At 50.1% G+C, this 21,417-nt stretch overlaps 1 protein-coding gene across 1 annotated transcript in view; it reads right to left on the bottom strand.

Annotated features, from left to right (window-relative positions):
- The window catches only part of HTRA1 (HtrA serine peptidase 1), a 57,613-nt gene extending 37,058 nt beyond the window's left edge, over nt 1–20,555 (bottom strand). The window contains exon 1 of the mRNA XM_060126118.1: nt 19,997–20,555. Coding sequence (XP_059982101.1) covers nt 19,997–20,555 — 559 coding nt within the window. The remainder of the gene's footprint in view (nt 1–19,996) is intronic.
- Nucleotides 20,556–21,417: the final 862 nt, after the last annotated feature.

Raw genomic sequence — 21,417 nt, 5'->3', positions numbered from 1 at the left:
CAATGAGGTATCACCTCACACCAGTCAGAATGGCCATCATCAGAAAATCTACAAACAACAAATGCTGGAGAGGGTGTGGAGAAAAGGGAACCCTCTTGCACTGTTGGTGGGAATGTAAATTGATACAGCCACTATGGAGAACAATATGGAGGTTCCTTAAAAAACTAAAAATAGAATTACCACATGACCCAGCAATCCCACTATATACCCAGAGAAAATCATAATTCAAAAAGACACATGCACCCCAAAGTTCATTGCAGCACTATTTGCAATAGCCAGGTCATGGAAGCAACCTAAATGCCCATCGACAGGAGAATGGATAAAGAAGTTGTGGTACATATATACAATGGAATATTACTCAGCCATAAAAAGGAACGAAATTGGGTCATTTGTAGAGACCTGGATGGATCTAGAGACTGTCATACAGAGTGAAGTAAGTCAGAAAGAGAAAAACAAATATCATATATTAATGCATATATGTGGGAGCTAGAAAAATGGTACAGATGAACTGGTTTGCAGGGCAGAAATAGAGACACAGATGTAGAGAATAAATGTATGGACACCAAGGGGGGAAAGTGGCGGGGGGGAGGGGGTGGTGTGGGATGAATTGGGAGATTGGGATTGACATGTATACACTGATGTGTATAAAACCGATGACTAATAAAAAAATAAATAAAATAAAATTCAAATAAATAAATAAATAAAAGAAAATTATAGACTAATATCCAGCATGAACACAGACTAAATGTGCTTAAATTTTTTAACAAATAGAATTCAGCAATATAAGAAAAAGGATACTATATCATGACCAGGTGGGGTTTATCCCAGGAAAGGATAAATAAGGTTGGTGTAACATCTGAAAACTAAATAGCGTAATTCACCAAATTAACATACTAAAAAAGAAAACCCAAGCGATCATCTCAATAGACGCAAAAAAAGATCTGACAAAATTCATTATAAAAAAATACTCAGCACACTAGAAATAGAAGAGAATTTCCTCAGTTTGATAAAAGGAATCAACAAAAAACCTAAAACTAACATCATACTTAACAGTGAAAGATTACATGCTTTCCCTCTAAAAATGAGAACAAGGCAAGGACATCTATTCTTACCACTTCTATTCAATATTTTATTGAAGTCCTAGACAGAATAATTAATTAGAAAAAGAAGTTTAAAGGCATAGAGATTGGAAAGGAGACATAAAGCTGTCTTTATTTGCAGATGACATAAGGGTCCACACAGAAAAAGAATCTATAAATATATTACGTAGAATAAGTGAGTTTATCAACATCACATGGTAACAGGTCAATATGCACAATCAATTGTATTTCTATGTATTAGCAGTAAACAATTGGAAACTGAAATTTTTAAAAATACCAATTATAACACACCATCAAAAATATTAAATACTTAGGAAAATGTTGAATAAAATATGTGCAAGACCTGTTCACTGGAAGCTACAAGACTGCTGAAATAAATTAAAGAAAACCTAAATAAATGGAGAGAGACATCATACATGTGGGTCAGAAGACTCCCTATTATTAAGCTATCAATTTTCCCAAAATTGATCTACAGATTCAACATACTCCCAGTGAAAACCCCAGCAGGAGTTTTTGTAGAAATTGATAAGCTATTTCTAAAATTTATGTGGAAAGCAAAGAACCTAGGATATCAAAATAATTCTCAAAAAGAGAAAATTGAATGACGTACTACGTGATTTTAAACAGAAAAATTGTGAATAACTAGGATTAGTAGAATGATGTCACAACATTTTACAAAGACAGGTCTTTCCACTTCCCTAATAAATATTTATTCATAATTTTAAACACAACAAATGACCCATTAAGAGTAGCCATTTACTATAATTTTATGAGTTTTACAATTGCCAGATTCCCATCCAAAGATAATAATGATTCATCTTTCCCCTTTATAAACTACTAGTCATGCGCAAAACTCCACAAATGCTGCTTCCTTGGAACCATCATCTCTGGAGTTTTACAGATGATACTTCTTAACTACTTTCAACAACTTACTTACATGAGGAAAGAGAGACACAGTGTTGAAAAGTTTCAGTGATTATTATCAGAATCAGAATTAACAGACACTTCCATTATTAAGTGTTTACTGAAAAAAAGCCAGACAGTAAGTTAAGTACTGGACATACATGATCACACTGAAGAAAATTTGTTGCAGTGAAAATGAAAATCACAAGGGGACTACGAATCAAAGGACAGACTTTTACCTGTGTTTCTCTCAAAAGATTTAGCACACAATTGCACATGTGCTTTAAATACATCAAAATGTGTGTTTCATTCATCTTTAAGGCAAAAGTATCAGGTAAAGATGAGAGGTGAAGCAAGAAGAAAGAAGTCTTGCCGGTCCTAATGCATTTGTTCTCACTCTGCCCTGAACCACCCCTGAGTGCCATAGCAAACTCACAGGATATTTCACGTCTTCTGGGGAAACACAGCGATACTTGATATCTGTTGGACACCTTGAGAACGAGCTCTAGGCCATTCACGGTTTCAAAATCAGATTGCACTACATTCTTTTGATGATTCCATATTTTGCGAATTTGGATTTCTGGTGGTCTCTGTGATTAAAAGAAAGTACTGTACAAAAATCAATGTTGAACTGGAAATGGGTTGGCAGTGTCCAATCTGATTCCAAGATCTGAGAGGCTGTGTGGCTCCCAACAGGTGTGCAAAGATCATTTGTATTAATTTTGTAAGTAATTGTGGTTATTGAATAATGAAATTAAAATATCATTTTTCTTTTCTTTTTTCTTTTTTTGTCAAATGACTAATAGGTTACAAGGACACAAAAACTTATTAAGGTGTTGGGACCTAATTATAATACTTGATAAATGGAACTGTCAGATCCTTCTTTTGGCCTAGGTGCCATGAAAAATTACTGAGACATCAAGGGTGCCCACAAACCATGAAGCTTTGGGAACCTTGGCCAGGTCTCCTGGGCTCTCTCCAGTGGATAATCCTGAATCCCAGCACAGCTACAATAATCCAAAGCATAAGTGGATTTAGAGTGAAGGTAAACAAGGCTTTGCCCTAGAGCCGGCCCGCATTTGCCCTGCGAGGGCTCTAGCAAAGCATTCAGCTTTCCAAAGCAAACGCTTTTGGAAAATCTGTAGAAATGAAATATTTAAACTGCAGCTGGTTGAAACCATTGTCTCCTTCCCTCTGTCACACATCTCCTGTCCTGTCGGAGTGCTGTGGGCATTTGGGGATGTGGCTAAGAGGAAAGTAAAACTAGAGGGATCATTTTGCTTTGCGTTTAATTTATGTGCTTTGAAGTCACTTCTGGTTCTAGTTATCTATCCTGGGACAGAAATGGTTTCCAGGGGCACTGCTAATGCCACGCTGCCAGCGCCCCTACTGCAGGCCACAGGTTATATAGAGTACGGTGATCTGGCCTGGAAGTATGTGGGTAGTGGAGAAATATGCCAGAGGAAAGACTAAACTAACAATAATAGTAGTAATAATAATAAGAAATAATTCTATTCTCTTCAGAGGAAACATTACAAAATATGTCACATGAAAAGGCGATCAAAGAATCTACAGCCAAAAAATACGGGGGGGCGGCGGGGAGGAGTATTTTAAAGGTGAAAGTGGATCCGGTAGTTACTAACATCATGACAGTTTTCTGGGTTTTGTGGAGTTTGTAGAATTTGTCCACTTTAAAAAATTTTAATTTGTGGCAGTTTGTTTTCTGTCTAAATAAGGAATCCTTTCCATGCCTACTGCTGTATTCATATTGTGAATTCTTTTTCTTAAGAGGGTGCCCCTTTCAGATCCCATAACACTGGACCTGCCAGGTGTAGGTGGGAGTACCAAATCTTGCCAGGGGCCAGGCCTGGGTCCCACCCTCGTGGCTCCCTGACCCCCCAGAGCACGTGGCTGGCTCACAGTGTTAAGAGGGGGATGCCCGAGCCAGGCCAGCAGGACACCTGAGCTACACCTACAGGACACACCGCCTCTGCCAGCCAGGACTCTCAGTGACCGACAAGTCACCATGGCCAGTGTGCCATGGATACACTTTATTTTTAATTGTTTTTATATTGGAGTAGAGTTGATTTACAACGTCGTGTTAGTTTCAGGTGTACAGCAAAGTGATTCAGTTATACATATCTATACATATCAACCTACATCTAAATCTATATATATCTGTTCTTTTTCAGATTCTTTTCCCTTATAGGGTATTACTGAATATTGAGTGTAGTTCCCTGGGCTCTACAGTAGGTTCTTGTTGTTTATCTATTTTATACATAGTAGTGTGTATATGTTACTCCCAAATTCCTCATGTATCCCTCCCGCCAACCTTTCCCCTTTGGTAACCATAAGTTTGTTTCCACTGTAGGAGGACCAAGGCGGCCCTCCAGGGTGGCCCCCGCTCCACATCTGGCTACAGTTGTCCTAGAATTGGATCTGGACGCTCTGTCCCTCGGCCCCGTCCCTTGGTCCCTTGTCCCTTCTCCATGCGGAGCTGCCCACCCTCTCCCACCCCAGCTTAGCAGCTCAGGTTCACAAACCCAGAGTGTCCGAGGGAGACAGGAAGGCCAAGCTGGACTCCAACCTCAGCACATTCTTAGCAGGGTCAGCAAGGCTGGGTAAGGTCGCAAGGCTCCTTGTTAATGCCAGAGTGACCCCAGAGCAGACCTGGCCTCCAGTCCCGATTCTCTGCCCCTCACAGCTGTGTCGCTTCAGGCAGCGGCTCTGCCTGTCCAAGCCTCATTCTCCCCTCCTACAACATGGAGATAATACCACTACTTCTGGGAGCTGGGAGTCCTGAACGAGAAAAGCACAAAAAGCACTAAACCCCGTGCCCGTCTCGAGGCCACGAGCTGGGTTCTCACCTCCCAGTTCTCAGCCCTGCACTCCCCGGTGCATCTCAACACCTCCAAAAGGCTCCTCCCACACTTCTGAAACTTCTAAGAATCCCACTTCTACATTCTAATTCGGGCAGGTCTGGCCCATTTTCGGTGTCTTCCCTGAGTAATTGCCACTTGGGGTGCATGAACTTACTGCAGGACCCCCAAGGACATCCCCATCTCCTGTCTCATCCACAACTCCCTCCATCACGTGGCTTTGAGTCCCCAGCTCTATCTCCCAAGATTCCTTAATGCACACTCTCCACTCCTGCAAACCTGCAGGGAGGATCTTACCTCCAGTCTACAGAGATGGGGAAACAAACGGAGGATCAGAGAAGTCAAGCACGATGCTCAAAGCTTCAGAGCTGGCGAGCGGCCATCTGTCTGGCTCCCCAGCTGGACTCTTTGCTCTGCCTCTGTGGCCTCCCTTCCAGGTCCCAGCCCTTTCACCGAGCCTCCAGTCCCCCGCAGCTCTTGCAGTTGTGAGGACACACTTCCCACTTCCAGGCCCGAGAGCTCAGAGCCAGGATTCAAGATGAACAACGCAACCTCCCCTTCCAGCAAGAACAATCGCGCTCTCCAAATTCTCAACAGAGTTGGTGAGCAGGGCTAATTGGGAAAACAAAACACAGTATATTCGAGGGAAAAGAAATAAATCCTCCTTTATTCAACGGGAACAGCATGTTCTCAAAAACCGTCCCACATTTAGGACCAGCTAGATAATTTGCAGAGCCCAGCGCAAAAGGAAAACGTGGAGGGCCCTTGTTCCAAAATTATTAAGAATTCCAAGCTGGTCACAGCAGGGCATTAAGCCAGGGGTGGGCTCCTCCTGAGGGGGTGGCACACCCATGAGGCTGGCCCTGCCTACTTTCCAAACTCATCTGTTTTAAAACCCAGAGTGCACATGAAGTACTGAGAAGCACCACACGTGCTCAGGACCTGATGGAGATGCTGCCCTAATCTGGCTGAGCCCAGGAGCCCACAGGCAGTCAGTCTATAGGAGCCGAGGAAACGTCCCATACGCTAGCGGGCAGACACCCCCCTCCTGTGATCTAAGATGCCTGGTACAGCTCACACTCCGTGAGGCAACCCGTGCGACCGCGGCAAGCCCCTCGTGCCGAAGGTTCCTCTCTTTAAAATAAGGAGGCTTAATCGGGTGGCTTCCAAGGTCCCTCTCGGCTCCACAGAGAAAGGGAAGAACTCACTTGTGATTTTTCACCTAATTTCTTCAACTTTAAACGCCAGCAAAGTCAGTCATACTTTAAAGACTACTAATCGTAGCAAGTCGACAAGATGCAGGGGAGAGGACAAAACGGGAAGAAAGCACCTCAGCCAGAATGATGGCTGGATTCATCCAGGGTCTACTTGCCAAAGGACTGTGGCAGGCTGGTCAGGGCAGCCTCCCTCCTGCTCGGCCCCAGCCCCCCGACACTTCCGGTCCAGCCCTCTCTTCCTTCCGTGTGTGGACCTGGGCATAAGTGACAAAAGAAATAACGTTCTTTTGAAGGCAAGGGCACATATGCATTGTACAGAGGTTGGAAGTGAAAGCCAATGGAAAACATATTCGCATTTTCATTTGAAGGACCAGAAGAAGTAATGACCCCTGAGATGCCAGCTTGGACCCGCAACTGCTCTGAACTCAAAGTCCTACCCAAAAGCCTTGGGAAATTTCTCTTGGCCTCCGGCAGACACAGCCAGCCAGTCTCCCACAGGCTCAGAAACTGTAAATAAAGGAGCAAACACAGCAGGCTTCCAGTGGGGTGTCATGGAAACTTAAAATAGCCTTCGGGAATGGCTCAGTTGAGTAAGGGGTCTGGGACGCACTCCTCACCTGTCATCAGCCACCCTCCCACAGCCAAAGCACCCCGAGCAGGGGCTCCCCATGTGAGGTCCAGTCTCTGGAACCCCATCCTCCAAGGACCAGCCTAGATTCAGGCCTAGAAACCAGTGATGCCTCAGAATGCACTGCCATGGGGGTGTATGCCGGAGGCTGTCCTCTTCTTCACCTTGAGAGGGTCCCAGGGTCACATCTGAGTATTTCTCTGTCCCTAGTATGGCGAGATTAAAAGTAACTACAAAGAGGCTACTTGCCTGGTAAATAAATCCAGGCCCAAATCCGGAGGGGACTCCCCCCCCCCAGGAGGAAATGATTACACGTCCGGCACATCATCCGCGTGGGCCCAGGGGTCTGTTCTCACCGGGCCCATTCCACTCACTGTTCGGCACCTTTACCTAGAGGCCAAGTGGAGCCTGGTGAGGCTGGGGTGTGGGAGTAGGGGGATGGGAACGCTGGGCACCACACTGCCCTGAGCCAAAGGTCCCTCTCCTTCTGCTGGGGATGAAACAGCAGAGAGAATGAGGGCTGCAGGCCAAGGCCAGCGGATGGGGAGGCCAGCCGCGGGCACCACGGAAAGAGAGATGCTGGAAGACTGAGCTTCACCCTGAACAGCGGGCCCTGCCACGACTTTTGATGGCAGGATTGGAAGGTGGCCTCCACAACTCTGGCCAAGCGCGGGCACCCGAGGCCCGAGTAAGACACCTGTGCCAGGTGTGTAGGCGCATGGAGACAGGGCCAGGAAGCGGGCGTTTCAGTAACCCGACACCTCGCAGCTAGAAGGGGGGCTGGTCCACATCCAGGGAAGGCAGCAGGATGCCTTTTCACTAAGAAAGGCTCCTTTGTGAGGTTGCATGATGAATTCGAGAATCACCTTGAGGGGCACAGGAGGAGGAGGCCAGACCAGCTGAGGGGGAGACAGAGATCAGGCGGGCTGCAGTTAAAGGAGCCGGGACAGCAGAGAAACCCAGAATGCTTCCTCTTCTGCCGAACTTTGACTGCTTTCTCCCTGAGGGTCAGGAGACAAATCAATTTAAACAGGTCCCTAATGGCTAAGGATGCATGAAGTGCAAAGGGGACGGGGCCTCCTTTTTGCAAGAGTGGTTGCCTGGGGGAGAAAAAAAAAAAAGCGTAACTCAGTGACCGCAGCAGAGATGCCCTGCAAGACTCATCTTCTCCATGCTTTCAGTTTGAGTGACTGGATTCTGTCCGTCCCCCTCCATTAAATTCCAAGGAAAACCTGTCAGCCACGGCTCCAACCCAGAGTCTGGCCCAACGCTGGTCTGGAGCGTGGAGACAGCAGAAACAGAAGCGAGACCTTGCACATTCCAGGAAACCAGACCCCCATTCTAATCGGTGCTGCGGCTGCAGATTCCAGGGCAGAGGGGCCCGTGCAGCTAGGTTTCTCTGAACCCTGCAGGGAAAACGCTCAGAAGAGAGAGGCATCACTTGGCTGTGGCCAAGGCAGCCGGCTGATGTCTACAATCACCTTAAAGTCCTGCACTTCTCAGGGCCACCGTCCGCAAATCTAAGTGAGACAGATCGAAACAGAAAAGACACAGCTTTGGAATCAAGCTTCCCATGGCCAAGGGCCCTCAGCCCCATTTTTGTCAAAAGAAACTGAATTCGCAGGTAGCAACTGTTATTTGTTTTTAAGATGCATAATTGGATGATGGACCACTACACTCTGTCTTTTGCAGACAAATGAAGAAGTAAAATTCAGGAGAGTTACGTGTGACCCATTTCTCTGCTCCTAATGAATAAAGGAGGCAGAGGGGGGAGGAGCCCGGGAGCCTGGCCTCAATTTCCAGCCCACACCGGCACTTCCAAGGCCCTGCAGCCCCTGGCTTTCCGGCGCGGTCTCTCAGACGGCTCAGAGCGGGAAAAGCTCGCCTGACGCCAGACCTCAGACTGCAAACCCGTCCCCCATATCCATGGGCCCTGAGCGAGTGACTGTTTGCAGGGGCTGGGACCAGGCTGCTGCCGGTGATGCTGGAAAAGACTCGGCAGGTGAAGTGAAGGGGGGGAAAGGCGACCCGAACACGTCTAAGCAGCCTCTCTGGAGGAGGAACAGCTTTCGGGGGGCACCCGGCCAGCTGGCCGTCAGTCATGTGCACGGCCCAGTTCTCTGCAGCTTCGGCTCTACTGGTAAAAGATGCCTTTTCCAGAACAATGCGTCTATGTCTAAAGGTGCCTGTCATCGATAACCACTTTTCAGTCTCGCTGGCAAAAAAAAAAAAAGTCCTGGCTTGCATCCTCATGGTGAATGCTTGGGTTTGCTGGGTATTGTTGCCTTTAATCGTTTTTTTTTTTTTTTGAGGTACGTGGGGCTCTCACCGCTGCTGCCTCTCCCGTTGCGGAGCACAGGCTCCGGACGCGCAGGCTCAGGACGCGCAGGCTCAGCGGCCATGGCCCACGGGCCCAGCCGCCCCGCGGCATGTGGGATCCTCCCGGACCGGGGCACGAACCCGCGTCCCCCGCATCAGCAGGCGGACTCTCAACCACCGCGCCACCAGGGAAGCCCCCTTTAATCGTTTTTTTCTGACCTGTCGGATGTTAGGAAAATAGTCAGAAAAAGAAGTTTCCCATCAGCTCCACCGCACGATTTCCTTTTTCGGAAGTCTGAACACCCGAATGATGCGTCTGTTATCATCTTTGGGGAAACAGCTGACTGCTCCGCTCACAAAAACACCATTAACTTTCCTCCTGATAAGCACCTGGCTCCCGTCCTGACCGCCCCAGATTTCTCAGCTGGGTTCCCTCCCCGCTCCAGCTCCTTCCTCCTGGTTGTTGTGTCTGAAGTGGCCAAGCCAGCGCAGGCTCCCGAAGCCTCCAGCTGCGAGCAGCGGGCTGGGCGGTGACGGGTCCATTTATTAAGGGTCTGGGACACACTCCTGAGCTGTCAGCAGCCACCCTCCTGTAGCCCCTGGTCCGGGAGGGTGGGCCTGGGGCTGGGAAAGTAGAAGCGGGGATGTGATGGTGAAGCAAGACCCTCCGTCCAGGAAGGGCACAGTTCTTCCTGAGAGGTACCCCCTGCCCGTTTGCTGATGAGCGTTGTCTTCGAGGTGTGAGGAGGGTAACTTGTAAAACTGAGACAAAAGTCAGAAGGAATCTTTGGCTCAAGCGAGAAGTGAATAGCGGGTCTTAAGACCCAAGACAAGCCACTTCCCCTCTCTGGGTCTCAGTTACCTCATCAGTAAGACGAGGGGCAGACTAGACCATTTCCAACATCATTTCCAGCTCCAAAAAAATATCATATGATCTAATAAATCTGAAAAGTGCACTTCCTGATCTTTTCCTTTCAGTATGTAATTCCCATCCTTATGGAATATTCTTATTTTCCAGGCTGGCTTCCTGCATCCTGTGCTCCAGTTTCTTCTGAGCCATCTGAGCCGTCTAGTCACTGTCAAGGTGACTTCTGGGGCTGGGATTAGGATTTCCCCAACAGGAAGAGGAGATAAAATAAAAGCCTGGCCTTACTACATTCACACAACAGAATATTATTCGATCATAAAACGGAATGAAGCATGGACACACGCAACGTGGATGAACCTTGAAAACATTACGGTCAGTGAAAGAAGCCAGTTACAAAGGACCACAAATGTATGATTCCATTTCTATGAAACATGACCATGAATAGGGAACTTCATAGAGACAGAAAGAGATTAGTGGTTGCCTAGGGCAGAAAGGAAGTATGCGGTGACTGCTAACCGGTGCCGGGCTGCTTTCTGGAGGAAAGTATTCTAGAATTGCACAGTGATGATAGTTGCACTACTCTGTAAGTATATAAAAACTCTGATCTATTCGCTTTAAAAGGGTGAATTTTATGGTATGTGAATAATATCTCAATAGAACGGCATTAAAAAAAAAAGAAAAAAGTCACTGTTTCTTTTTACTTCTTTAATGTGGCTACTAGAGAATTGCATTTTATGTATGACGCTCCAGTTGTATTTCGGTCCATGTGTAACCAAACAATCGAATAAACATATTGCTCACTTTTCCAAACAAGCACAAACAGTCTGGCCTCCTCCTGCATCCTGGACAGAGCTGGCATCCGGGAGGCTCAGTGCAGAGAGCCGTGGGCTGGGCGTCCAGAAACTCAGAGTCTCTGTCACAGCCTGGCTTGTGACCTCGGGCTTTCACAGCCCCTCAATGGTCCTGGCCCCTCAATGAAAACACAAGTGTTGGACCAGATGATCTGACGACCACACAATCCCCCTTCCAGTCTGTAATCACAACTCCATCCGCAAGTAAAATCAAACTTTAAAAGTTGTCATTCTACCCCAAACATTGCATATCTCCTAAAAGCAGTCAATCTGGGAATAAAAATCACTTCAAGACAGACCAGGTCATTTACTGACTGAGCAGAATGACCGTTTTGGTACCATCCTATTCCATGTATCCTGAAGGATTTCTTTCAGGAGAATTTCTTCTTGGCTTCTTCTGCCCCAGCTGTCAGTGACTTAGGAGGTGGGTAATTCTATAGCTGACGGCAACGGATATGGGTACAACCCCCTGGAAAATAATTTGGCAACCCCCTGGAAAAAAATGTATGGCCCTTGGCATACACCAAGGGCCATAAAAGAAATTTAACCTTCCATCCAGTCATTGCACTTCTTAGTATCTATCCCAAAAGAATAACCCTAGATTCAGAAATAACCATGAACACAAAAATGTTTGTTTTGGGGCAAACGTGGCCCAAATGGACACCAAGAAGGACTAGTTAACCAAATGGTGGTAATGCTGGGGACAGAAATGATGAAGCTGCTGGAATAATGGTGGAATTCTGAATCTTTTTTCTTCTTTTATTTTTGATGTGATTGAAGTGTATTTATAACTTTCAAACACTGGCATAGTGCAGTATGCCATCAAATGTATAAATGCATTTCCCATGACGTCTAAACAGTACGGTGAAAAGAGATTCAAGAGTCTTTATGCTGAGAGAGGAAAATCAGACCACAGCTTAAAAGACATTGAAGCATCTCAGCCCTGGTTTATCTGGTGTGCCCACCACTATATTTATACTAATTTTTTTCTTTTTAGCAAGAGCACTGTAATTATGGTTCAAGGGCATTAATAGGTGCTTAGAACTCTTGAGAGGAGAAGTCAGTCATTATACGGATAGCTTTTTGTCATCTTCCAACCCAAGGAGCTTATTTTTGGCGGGGGTGGGGGAGGAGTTTTCTTTAGCATCATTTTGTAATGGGAGACTAAGTGAAAGCACCCACTGTTTCTGCCTCATGGGAATCGTGTGCATGGACCCCAGCCTCTCCCAAATAACCCCCTGCTTTAGCAGGAAAGTACAGCTGAGGAGGGAAGGGCTCAAGGGCTCTGCCTTGGGCCTCAGGATGGAGCCCATGCTGACCCATCATCCTCCTGCCCCGATGAGCTAAGCAGCTTGTGAGAGTCGTGTTCCCTTTGGGTGGCTCTCTCTGAAGTGAAGGGTTGGGTTATGGGACCTGCGAGAACCTTCCACACTCAGATTTTGTGCACTGGGATTCTGTCCACAGCCAACTGGTGTCTTTGGCCAGTCAACAGCGTCTCTGCGAGGGCAGAAGTGTCCTTGTCCACAAAATCCCAGAAAACATGAAAATGGAGAGTTGATGTGGTTAGAGATGGGTTGTGGAAGGTGAGGGCACAGCTGTATTTTTCCGAGGATGAAGAACTATATGGCTGACCAACGGTGAGCGTTCCAAGAGAAGAGCCTTGGATGAGAGTGTTCTAGGACCCCACAGACAGAAAGGGATCAGTGCACATGGGGCCTTTCTAGATGGTCTCAAACTCTTGCCCTTCCTCCTATACCTTCTGTGCTATTATCAGACTTCTCCTCCTGGGTTTTTTCCAATGAGGGCTGAACCTCATTGGGCTACATTTTCCAGAGCCAAAAAGGTCAAATTGGTGGAGAAATGTCAAACTAGGACCTAAGAAACCCCAACTCAGGCCATTTCTTGACCAGTAAATGTTCAATAGAAACTTAGCCTGAAAACTCAGCATGCAGACCACAGGCTCCCTGGTAAAGAGCACACGCTCTCTGTGGTGGAGACACAGAGATGGTTGTGTGGTCAGAACCCAGGTTTCCACAAACTGGGAGGCCGTAAAGGAGACAGCAGTTCAGGGCTCCAGAGTAGACTCCAGAGACATCAACATCCATCTTCCGGGAACTGATGGACCAAGCAGGCGGAAAATCAGTAGGATATAGTTGACCTTATCAATCCACTAGACCTAATTGATGTTTATGAAACACGCCACCCAACAACAGCAGAAGATTCTGCTGTTCACATGGAACATTCACCAAGAGAGACCGCATCCTTGACCAGAAAACACATCCTAACAAATTTAAAAGACAAAAAAAAAAAAAAAAGAAAGAAGAAGAGAAATACAAAGCATGATCCTAGACCACAGTGAAACTGAACTAGAAATCAATAACAGAAGGCGAGCTGGAAAACCCACAAGTATTTGGAGATTAAGGAACACGTTTCTAAGTAACACCTGGGTCAAAGACATCTCAAGAATAATCTTGGAGTGAGGCAGACTTGGGTTCAAATCCTGGCTCTATCCCCTCTACTGGGCAGCCTTGGACAATTATCAGTCACTTCCTGGAGCCTCATCTCTTCCCAGCTGGAGAATGGAACGATGCCCCTCCCTCCCTGGGTGACGGTGAGGGAAGCACGAGTTTGGCCCATAACACAAAGAGCACAGTGCCCAGCTCCCAGAAAGCACCCAGTGGTGGTAGCTCTTCTGGTCACTGTTCTGCCCACTGATGTTTCCTACCACCTGGCTGTCCTGGAGAACACTGTCCCTGTCCCCCCGTCCCCCAGGCTAGCTCACCCTCTGCCAGAGAAAAGCAGACGTGACTGCTGAACGTTGAGCCTTCCCTCCTCTGTATCCAGTTGGCAGCCATCGGCCGGGACAACCCCAACTGGCAGAACCCTCTGTGTCCGTCCATCCCCACCGAGCAGGGATGCCGCTTGGAATACTGGTACCGAAGAGACAGCGCTCCTAGCCCTGGGGTGTGAGATGGCTCAACTGTTGGACGATCTAGTAAAATCTCGCCCGAGCCTATGTGGAAGGGAAGTCTACCACGAACCGCACCAAACTCTCAGAAAAAAATGAAAAAATAAAACAGTTTATCAGGCGGACAGGCCTGCCGTCTTCTCCTTGAGATCTGATTGCACAACTAATGAAAAAGATGTTTCCTGAGGTTTGAAAATATTGCACAAGGCTCTGACTCATTAAGACCGAGCTTATTCAAATTTGAAAATTATTGAAAATTCCAGCCACAACAATACGCCCTCTGAAACCACCATGTGCCCGAGGAGGCACGATGATCTCCTGGTGAGGGACCGGATGCTGCCACATGACGCTGTGGAGGACTGCTATTACAGAACACACCGACTTGACAATTCGTCCTAGGAATCGAAAATAATAGGCTATCTGTGGGCTCCCAAACTTTTTTTTTTTCCTTAAGATGTGACAAGTCTTTCCTTGTGAGGAATTCCCAAAACATGGAAAACAAACTAAGCGTCAATCAGGAAGGTCTTGGGGCTGCTATACACTGCTCTCTCCTGGGCGTCACATACTCTAAGGAAGGTTAATGAGATGACATTTGTGAAATCCCAGGCATTCCAGGCATGCAGCTCTTCATTCAAGAGAAGTCCCACACTTCTCAGATGGTACGGACAACGCCTGGGGGTTTCAGAGGGTGACGACAGGCAACGTGGTGTCTGAGTCTCTCTGCCCAGAGAAGCTTTTCTAACATATTTGTTGGCAAACCCCAAGTCAGCCTCCAGGACACAGGTCCCGCATCACCCTCCTTCTCTGTGACGCCTTCTTTAAGCCACTCACGCACCTTATCCCCAGGGAGACATCATTATAGTGCTTCCTCTACTGAGCGGACTCCTTGACGATGATGATGATGATGATGATGATAATTATTATTACAGCTAACACTGATCCAGTTCTAGTAATGCACTGGGCACAGTTCTAAGCACTAAGTTCATATAATGAGGTGTTTCCATCTTTCAACAATCCTATGACATAGGTATGCATGCACCATTATTTTTATAATGATTTTACTGATGAGGAAACTGAAACTTAGAGAGTTTAAGTCACATACGAGAAGTCATCCCTTTACAAAGTGGTGATCTGACTCCTTAAGCCGGGTGTGATATGACCTACTACAAACTTCTTGAGATCACGGGCTACCCAGCCTTTCTCACCTCTGATTCCTTCTATCTGGACCTTCTAAGTACACAGAAGGTGTTCAATAAATGCTCTGAATGAACTTAGAAATAGAACTCATGGCACTAATTCCAAAAGCTGAACTCTGCCCTTCCAGCGGCAACAGACATGCCTCTTCAACGGGAACCATTTGGGATGGCTACACTCTTCTCATTTTCTCTGCTGACATTAATTTTCTCTCTTTTTGTTAACAGCAGAGAAGATGGGGAAGGAAGGAGAAAGGGCTCAGGAGGGATCTCACTCCAGAGGACACATGCAGCCCGGCCTCAGAGCCCCTGAGAAACAGCAAGGGTCACCGGGTTCAGTGGAGCTCACCTCCTGGGGCTGGACATGCCACCGCAGTGGTCACCTGGGGACCTGCAGCAGACAGCACAAAGCTGCAGTACGAGGCAACCAGACCCAAGTGGGCCACAGGCATTCAACCCGAACCCTGGCTTTAACCATCGATAACTTAAGAAAAAGAAATAACTCTTAAAGAAGCCAGCCCAGGCTTTAAAACAAGGATGAGGTTACCACAATTCTTCAGAGACTAGCTTTCTTACAAGAATCACACACCATTCCAGCTGGAAGAGCCCTCAGAGATCACCTGGTCCAATCCCCTCACTGTTGAGGCTCTGAAGGTTCGGGGGCCGGTCACCTGGTCAGGTAACAGCCTAGGCAGGGTCAGAGGCAGTCTCAGCCTGTCAGTCCCTCCACCCCAGCTGGCCTCACCCACTGCCAAGCTTGATTTCTTCTTCAAATTAAGCCTTACCATCACTATTTATTCACTTGAAATATAAGCTCATGGAAAGTCTGATTTCTCAATCCAAGGCACGGAACGGCGTCCAGGATCACACAACTCCAAATGGACTCAGGATCCAGCCCTGCAGTCCCGAGGCCGTCGGCCGTCTGACCACAGTTAGCTCATGGTCCCCGCCATAATCACTTACTGAATGCAGTTATTTTAAGTGCTAATGCAATCTATTTACAGCTCTCCGGATGGAACGGAGTTACTCAGACGCTTGGCTTCTATACACTTGGCTTACTAATTTTATGAAACCTTAATATTTTAACTCTTTAGCAAAACCAACTGAGAACAAAAGAAGATAACCAACCAGAGTGAGCAAAGCCTTATAAACTATTCAAAAGGCATCTAAGCCAGTGGTGGTTCTTCACCAGGAATGCAGGGCCGGCCTGCACCTTCAGAAGCCCTCCCTTGTCAGGCCTGGGGTGAGACCAGGACGAGGAGTTCCTGGGCTTGGAGACCTCTGGGCTCGGGGCTGCTGGGGTTTTTTTGGGTGGGGCGGGTCGCTTTCCTGGAGAGTGTACTAGGAGGAGAAAAGGACTAGACTTCGGATGCTTGAGGAGTCTTTTTCAGGCCTCTTTTCTGGCTTCCTGTCCTTTTTTTGGCAGAAATCTGCTACACATCCTGGCTAGTTTTTTGCAGCGTCTGGGAATCCGGAGGAGCCTTTCTCTGCCCAAGAGCAGTCTGGGGCCTGGGGCTCTGGTTTGGATGCATCTCTGCTACAGCTGCTTCTGCTTTTTGGCTTTTTTTCCAGCAAGGGCTGCCTTGATGGCAACTGGGGGCAACCATGTCCTCAGACTCCTGTGCCTGCGGAGCGAGCACTGTGACGCGTCCTTTGCTTCCGTTTCAGCTCAAGGCCATGGCCATCTGGAGCTCTGTTTATTCCAGCTACTAGCTTCGGCTTAGCTGGGGTTGGCTTATAATTTCGGTTTCTCTGTCAACAGCACAGAGTGCTTATGAATGGGCTGTGGACCAGATGCACGGGTTCAAGTCCTGGGCAAGGCACTGTTCTGTGCCTCTGTCTCCCAGCTGTAACCTGGGGAGATTACAGCACGCCCCTTATAGGGTTGCTAGGAGGATCAAATGGGTTAACGCAGGCCTGGCACAGAATAAGCACGAAGTATATGTTAGTCCTTATTATCAGACTATTAGTAATTGCAATTCCTTTCTTTTTTCGTAATCCCCTGACCAGTATAGAGTTTTTGCTTGAAGCTAATCCAAACTGCCCCTGGTGGAAGACGACAGTTCTTTTGATCTCTGGTATAACTGGACACTTTCCCATCCAAACCCTGAGTGCAACATTGATTTCTGAAATAGATGATTTGCCTTCATTTCCAGAACGATGATTAGACACCCCCTCTGAAGTCTTTGTGAAACAGCTTACAAATAAAAGTGCTTTCTTTCGAATGGTGGCTCATTCCGCCATCCAAAGATCCACTGTGGCTCCCAAACGCTGCTCGCCAGCCTGTCCTACCTCCCTGGCCCTCGCTCTCCGCTCCGGACAAACCCTCTTCGCGATCTCGTGAATCGGGGAGCCGATCCTTCCCCTCGTCCTCGCACGCTCGCTCCAACTCCAGGCCTCCCGTACTCCCGCCTCCTCCAAAAGGTCTCGCAGGGGCACTCCAGCTAACAGTGCTCCTGCCAAGGCTCACAGCTGGAGCAGGCGGCCAATGCACAGCATTTAACAATGACGTCAGGTGACCTGCTTGTGGGTAGGGCTTCGACTGAATGAAGTCTTGGCTCCCAGGCTCCTGTCCTCAGAGGTACCTCCAGGAAGTCAAGGGCGGAATGCTAGATGGGGGGAGAAGGGCGGCAAAAGTGAAACCTTCCGTTGAGGAAAGACTGGGTGGCCGTGTATCTCCAGCACCTCTGGTTTCTTCCTTCGTTCATTTATTCATTCAACGTCCCCCCACGCATCTGCCAGGTGCCTCCTATGTGCCAGGCAGATACACACACACACACACACACACACACACACACACACACACACAGTGCCGGATGCACCGTAGAGCTCAGTAAATATTTGCAGAAAGAAAGAAGGACAGAGGAGAACAGCTCTGCACCCTCTGTCTCTCCCTCCTTTCTGGGCCACCACGCTCATCCTTCCGTGGCTGTCCCCTCGCTGGTTCTCCTGGGAGCCCGCTGTGGGCCTGACAGCCAGTGGGAGAGGACCTGTTTCCCTCCACACACACGGTGACTATTAATGACCTGAAACTTACTCAGTGACTCCACCTCACTGGCAATAAATTCGGTGCTTGAATACTGCCAGTTACTCAGGACCCCGTGCAGCTCGACTACAAACAGTAACAGCTAGCTTGTTTTTGACAAAAACACACAACGTGCTTTTTTTATAGTCATCACCTCACACCCAAACTACTGATTGCACTAGCCCGAACTCCGTGCCCTGGCGTGTTTGGCATTCTACTGCTAGCTTTGTCCTACCCAGGTATTTTTGGTTATTGTTTGGTTTTTTTGTTTTGCGCTGCCCTGGCTCAAGAACATCTGAGAACACTTTGGCCCTGGGGCTCTGCACCACCAGCCTGGGTCACCCCTGATGCCCCCCACCCCAAGCAGCCCCAGCCACACCAATCTATTCACCAAGCAATACCTGGCTCAGCCTGACCCCCGCACTCCACGTGGGATGCACTTCGGGCCCTCCGCAAACTTCCTTTACCCAGCCTGACCTCCCTTCCCCAGGCTTGGGGTTAAACACTGGGCTGCTTCTGAGTAAGGCTGTCCCGGTTCAAATTCCAGCTGAGTGGCCTTGGGCAAGTAGTTCCACCTCAGTTCCCCCACCTGTAAAATGGGAATGACAGCAAAGGCTCCCTCCTCTCGAGGCTGTGAAGGCCGAGTGCAGTCACACGTGTAACACACCAGGCACACGGACTGGGGCACAGAGTGGGCACTCAATACGCACGCGTTGTCATGCCCATACCTCAGACTCAGCAGGTTCACTTCTCTCGGGAATATCGCTCCTCCACCCTCTAATTAGGCTGTGTCCTGAGCGCGGGGGCTGGCTCCCTGCTCCCGTGCTGGCAGAACACACAATCTCCGTTTCACCTACACTGCTCTAGCACCTTCCTCTCTGTGTCGGCCAACCTGTGCCAGGCCCTAGTGCTGGACGGTTTTCCTACAAAGAAAACCTAGAGCAGCCCCTTGCGCTGGGCTCCCCTCTTTCCCTTTCCACGCACTGCCCGCGGCGAAGAGGCACCGCGTGGCTGCAACCAAGTGCACTGCCAGGCAGAGCTGGCCCGTCCCCACACCGCTGGATTGGTCGTAGCTGAACTCCGTATTGTTTTTCCACATGGTCTCTCTGACTGGAGACGAGAAGCATCCCTCTGGAAGGTCCCGCGAGAGAGTTAGACGATTGCTCCACCCTTTGCCCCATCACCATCACCTCCCCTGCCAGGATGGGTCTCGCTGATAGAGAAAAGATGCTTAAGGAGGGAGAGGATATCCTTCTCCCTCATCCCTAACCCTCTCCCCTCACCCCTGCGTCTGCATATTTTGTGATCCAAAACTACATTCAGCTTGTTCAAAAAGAATCACTTTCATTTTTGTAGGGTTGGCTCAAAACACGGGAAGCAAGGCGGCAGCAACGCCGCTGCACCGCCTAAACTGGTGCCTGGCCAGGGCGGCGAGTGGGGGGGGAGGGGGCGGGGAGGTCACCTGGGGAAACTGGGGAGCCTGACGGGCAACACCGTCCCTTTCAAATAAAAAGGCAATGTTTTCAACGACAGTATCCGAAATAAAAATGAATGCATGGTTAATTTTAAAGGGCGGGGGGGCAGATGCAGAGAAAGAAGGGAAAGCTACGGAAATTAGACCCGGTCCCAAAGCCTCAGACTCACGCAGCACACGGCACTTTTTTCAGCCCCGAACTTCTCAACTCTCTTTATGCCCACATTCCTGTCTTGTTTGTCCCCCAGGCCCTGGCGCGGTGCGGCTCCCCGCGGGGCACCCAGCAGCCGGCCAGCGGGCGGGATGCCCCGTCACCCTGGCTCCGGGCTTCTGGACAGAGCACGTCCAGGACCCGCCGCGCGCGGAACAGACCCTGGGCTAGGCGCAAAGCTCGGTTCCGACAGAGCCCGCGCAACGCTGCCCCCGCCGGGGCGGGTGCCCGCCTCTCCCGGCCAGTGGGCGCCCGGAATACCCCGCCAAGCTTCGCTGCCCCTCTGCCGGCCCGTCCGTCCCGCGGGGGCAGGTCGGGGCCGGGAGGCGGAGAGCGAGGAGCTCCCCGGAGCGCAGGTACCTTGGCCGCAGGCGCCGCGCTGCAGGACGATGACCGGCGGCCGGTGCAGCCTCTCAGAGCGGCGGCTGGCGGCGCGCAGCCGGCACAGGTTGGCGTAGGTAGTGGCGTCGCTGCCGCACACCGGCTCGCTGCTGGTGCACACGCAGAGGCCGGCCTGCGCGCGCCGCCGCACCGTGGCCGAGGCGGGCACGCCGAAGGGCACCACGCACTGCAGCCCTTCGCCGCACGGGCCCTCCTGCAGGCCGCACTCGGCCCCCTCGGGCGCGCCGCACACCTCGCAGCAGCCGCACGCGTCGCGGACGCGGCCGCCCTCGCAGTGTGCCGGCGGCGGAGCGCAGCGCGCGGGCTCGCAGCGCTCGGGACACCCGGCTGCGCCTGGCGCCGCGAGCAGCAGCAGCAGCAGCAGCAGCGGCGGGAAGAACGGGGCGCGCGGGGGCTGCATGGCGGCTCCGACGGCGGCGGCCGGTTGAGCGAGGGCAGGAGTGCGGCGCCGGGGAGAGAGCGGGAGGGACTCGGGGCCAGCGGGCGCGAGCGCGCGCGGCCGCGCGGCCCAGCCCATTGGCCTCGCGGCGGTGACGAGCTGCCTTGGGGACGGGCACTGCGCCCGGGAGGGGGGCCGGCCGGATGGCGGGAGGGCGGGCGGGCTGCTGGACCGGGGACCGCCCGCGGCGGGGGCAGGGCGGGCGCGCCGGGGCTCGGCGGGGCTCGTGGGCGCGGGCGGGGCGGCTCGCGGGTGGGCCCGCCGGCTCGCGGGGCCTCGTTTCCCGGTCTCCGCTTCCCATGTATCCGCCTCTTGCGGCTTCCCTCGCCGCGATTCGCGACCTTAAAACTAAAAAGAGGCTCTGCACGGGGGAACCTGCGGTTGGCCGGCGCGCGAGCGCCCGGGAAAGTTCCCGCAAATTGCAGAGTTGGGGACCCGCCCGGCCTCGGGAGGGGCCGTTGCCCAGACCCCGGGCGGTGGCACCGCCTGCCCCGGTCACGCGCTCTAGAGGAGGAGGACGAGCACCACTCTGGAACTGACCCCTGTACTCGGCACGCGCGACCGGAACCGTGGACCCTGTGCAGCCCTACGAAGAAGGCGGGGCCCGCGGGGCTGGCAGAAAGCCAGCGCCCAGATCCACGGTTAAGTGAAAAAAGCAAAGAGCATAAGTAATTAGAATATAATCGTTCGAGTCAGATTCTTTTCAAAAGTTGTTATGGGCAGGATGCGTGCTTGTACATGCACAGAAGAGCTCCTGAAGGAGAAGCGAGAAGCTGCGAACGCGTGGGGTGGGGGGAGTCTTGGGTGGGAGAGAGGCTTTGTACTGTTTGAATTTTTCACCACAAGCGTGATTCTCTCAAAACGTTGTTATTAAATAAAAGAGCTCGCCTTTGATCTTCCACTTGAGAGTCTTCGGTGAGCCATTTGGGACAGACGCCAG

This window comes from Lagenorhynchus albirostris, chromosome 16 (assembly GCF_949774975.1).
Source record: "Lagenorhynchus albirostris chromosome 16, mLagAlb1.1, whole genome shotgun sequence".
Lineage (NCBI taxonomy): Eukaryota > Metazoa > Chordata > Mammalia > Artiodactyla > Delphinidae > Lagenorhynchus > Lagenorhynchus albirostris.
The sequence above is the reverse complement of the archived record's forward strand: the minus strand, read 5'-3'. Positions and strand labels throughout refer to the sequence as shown.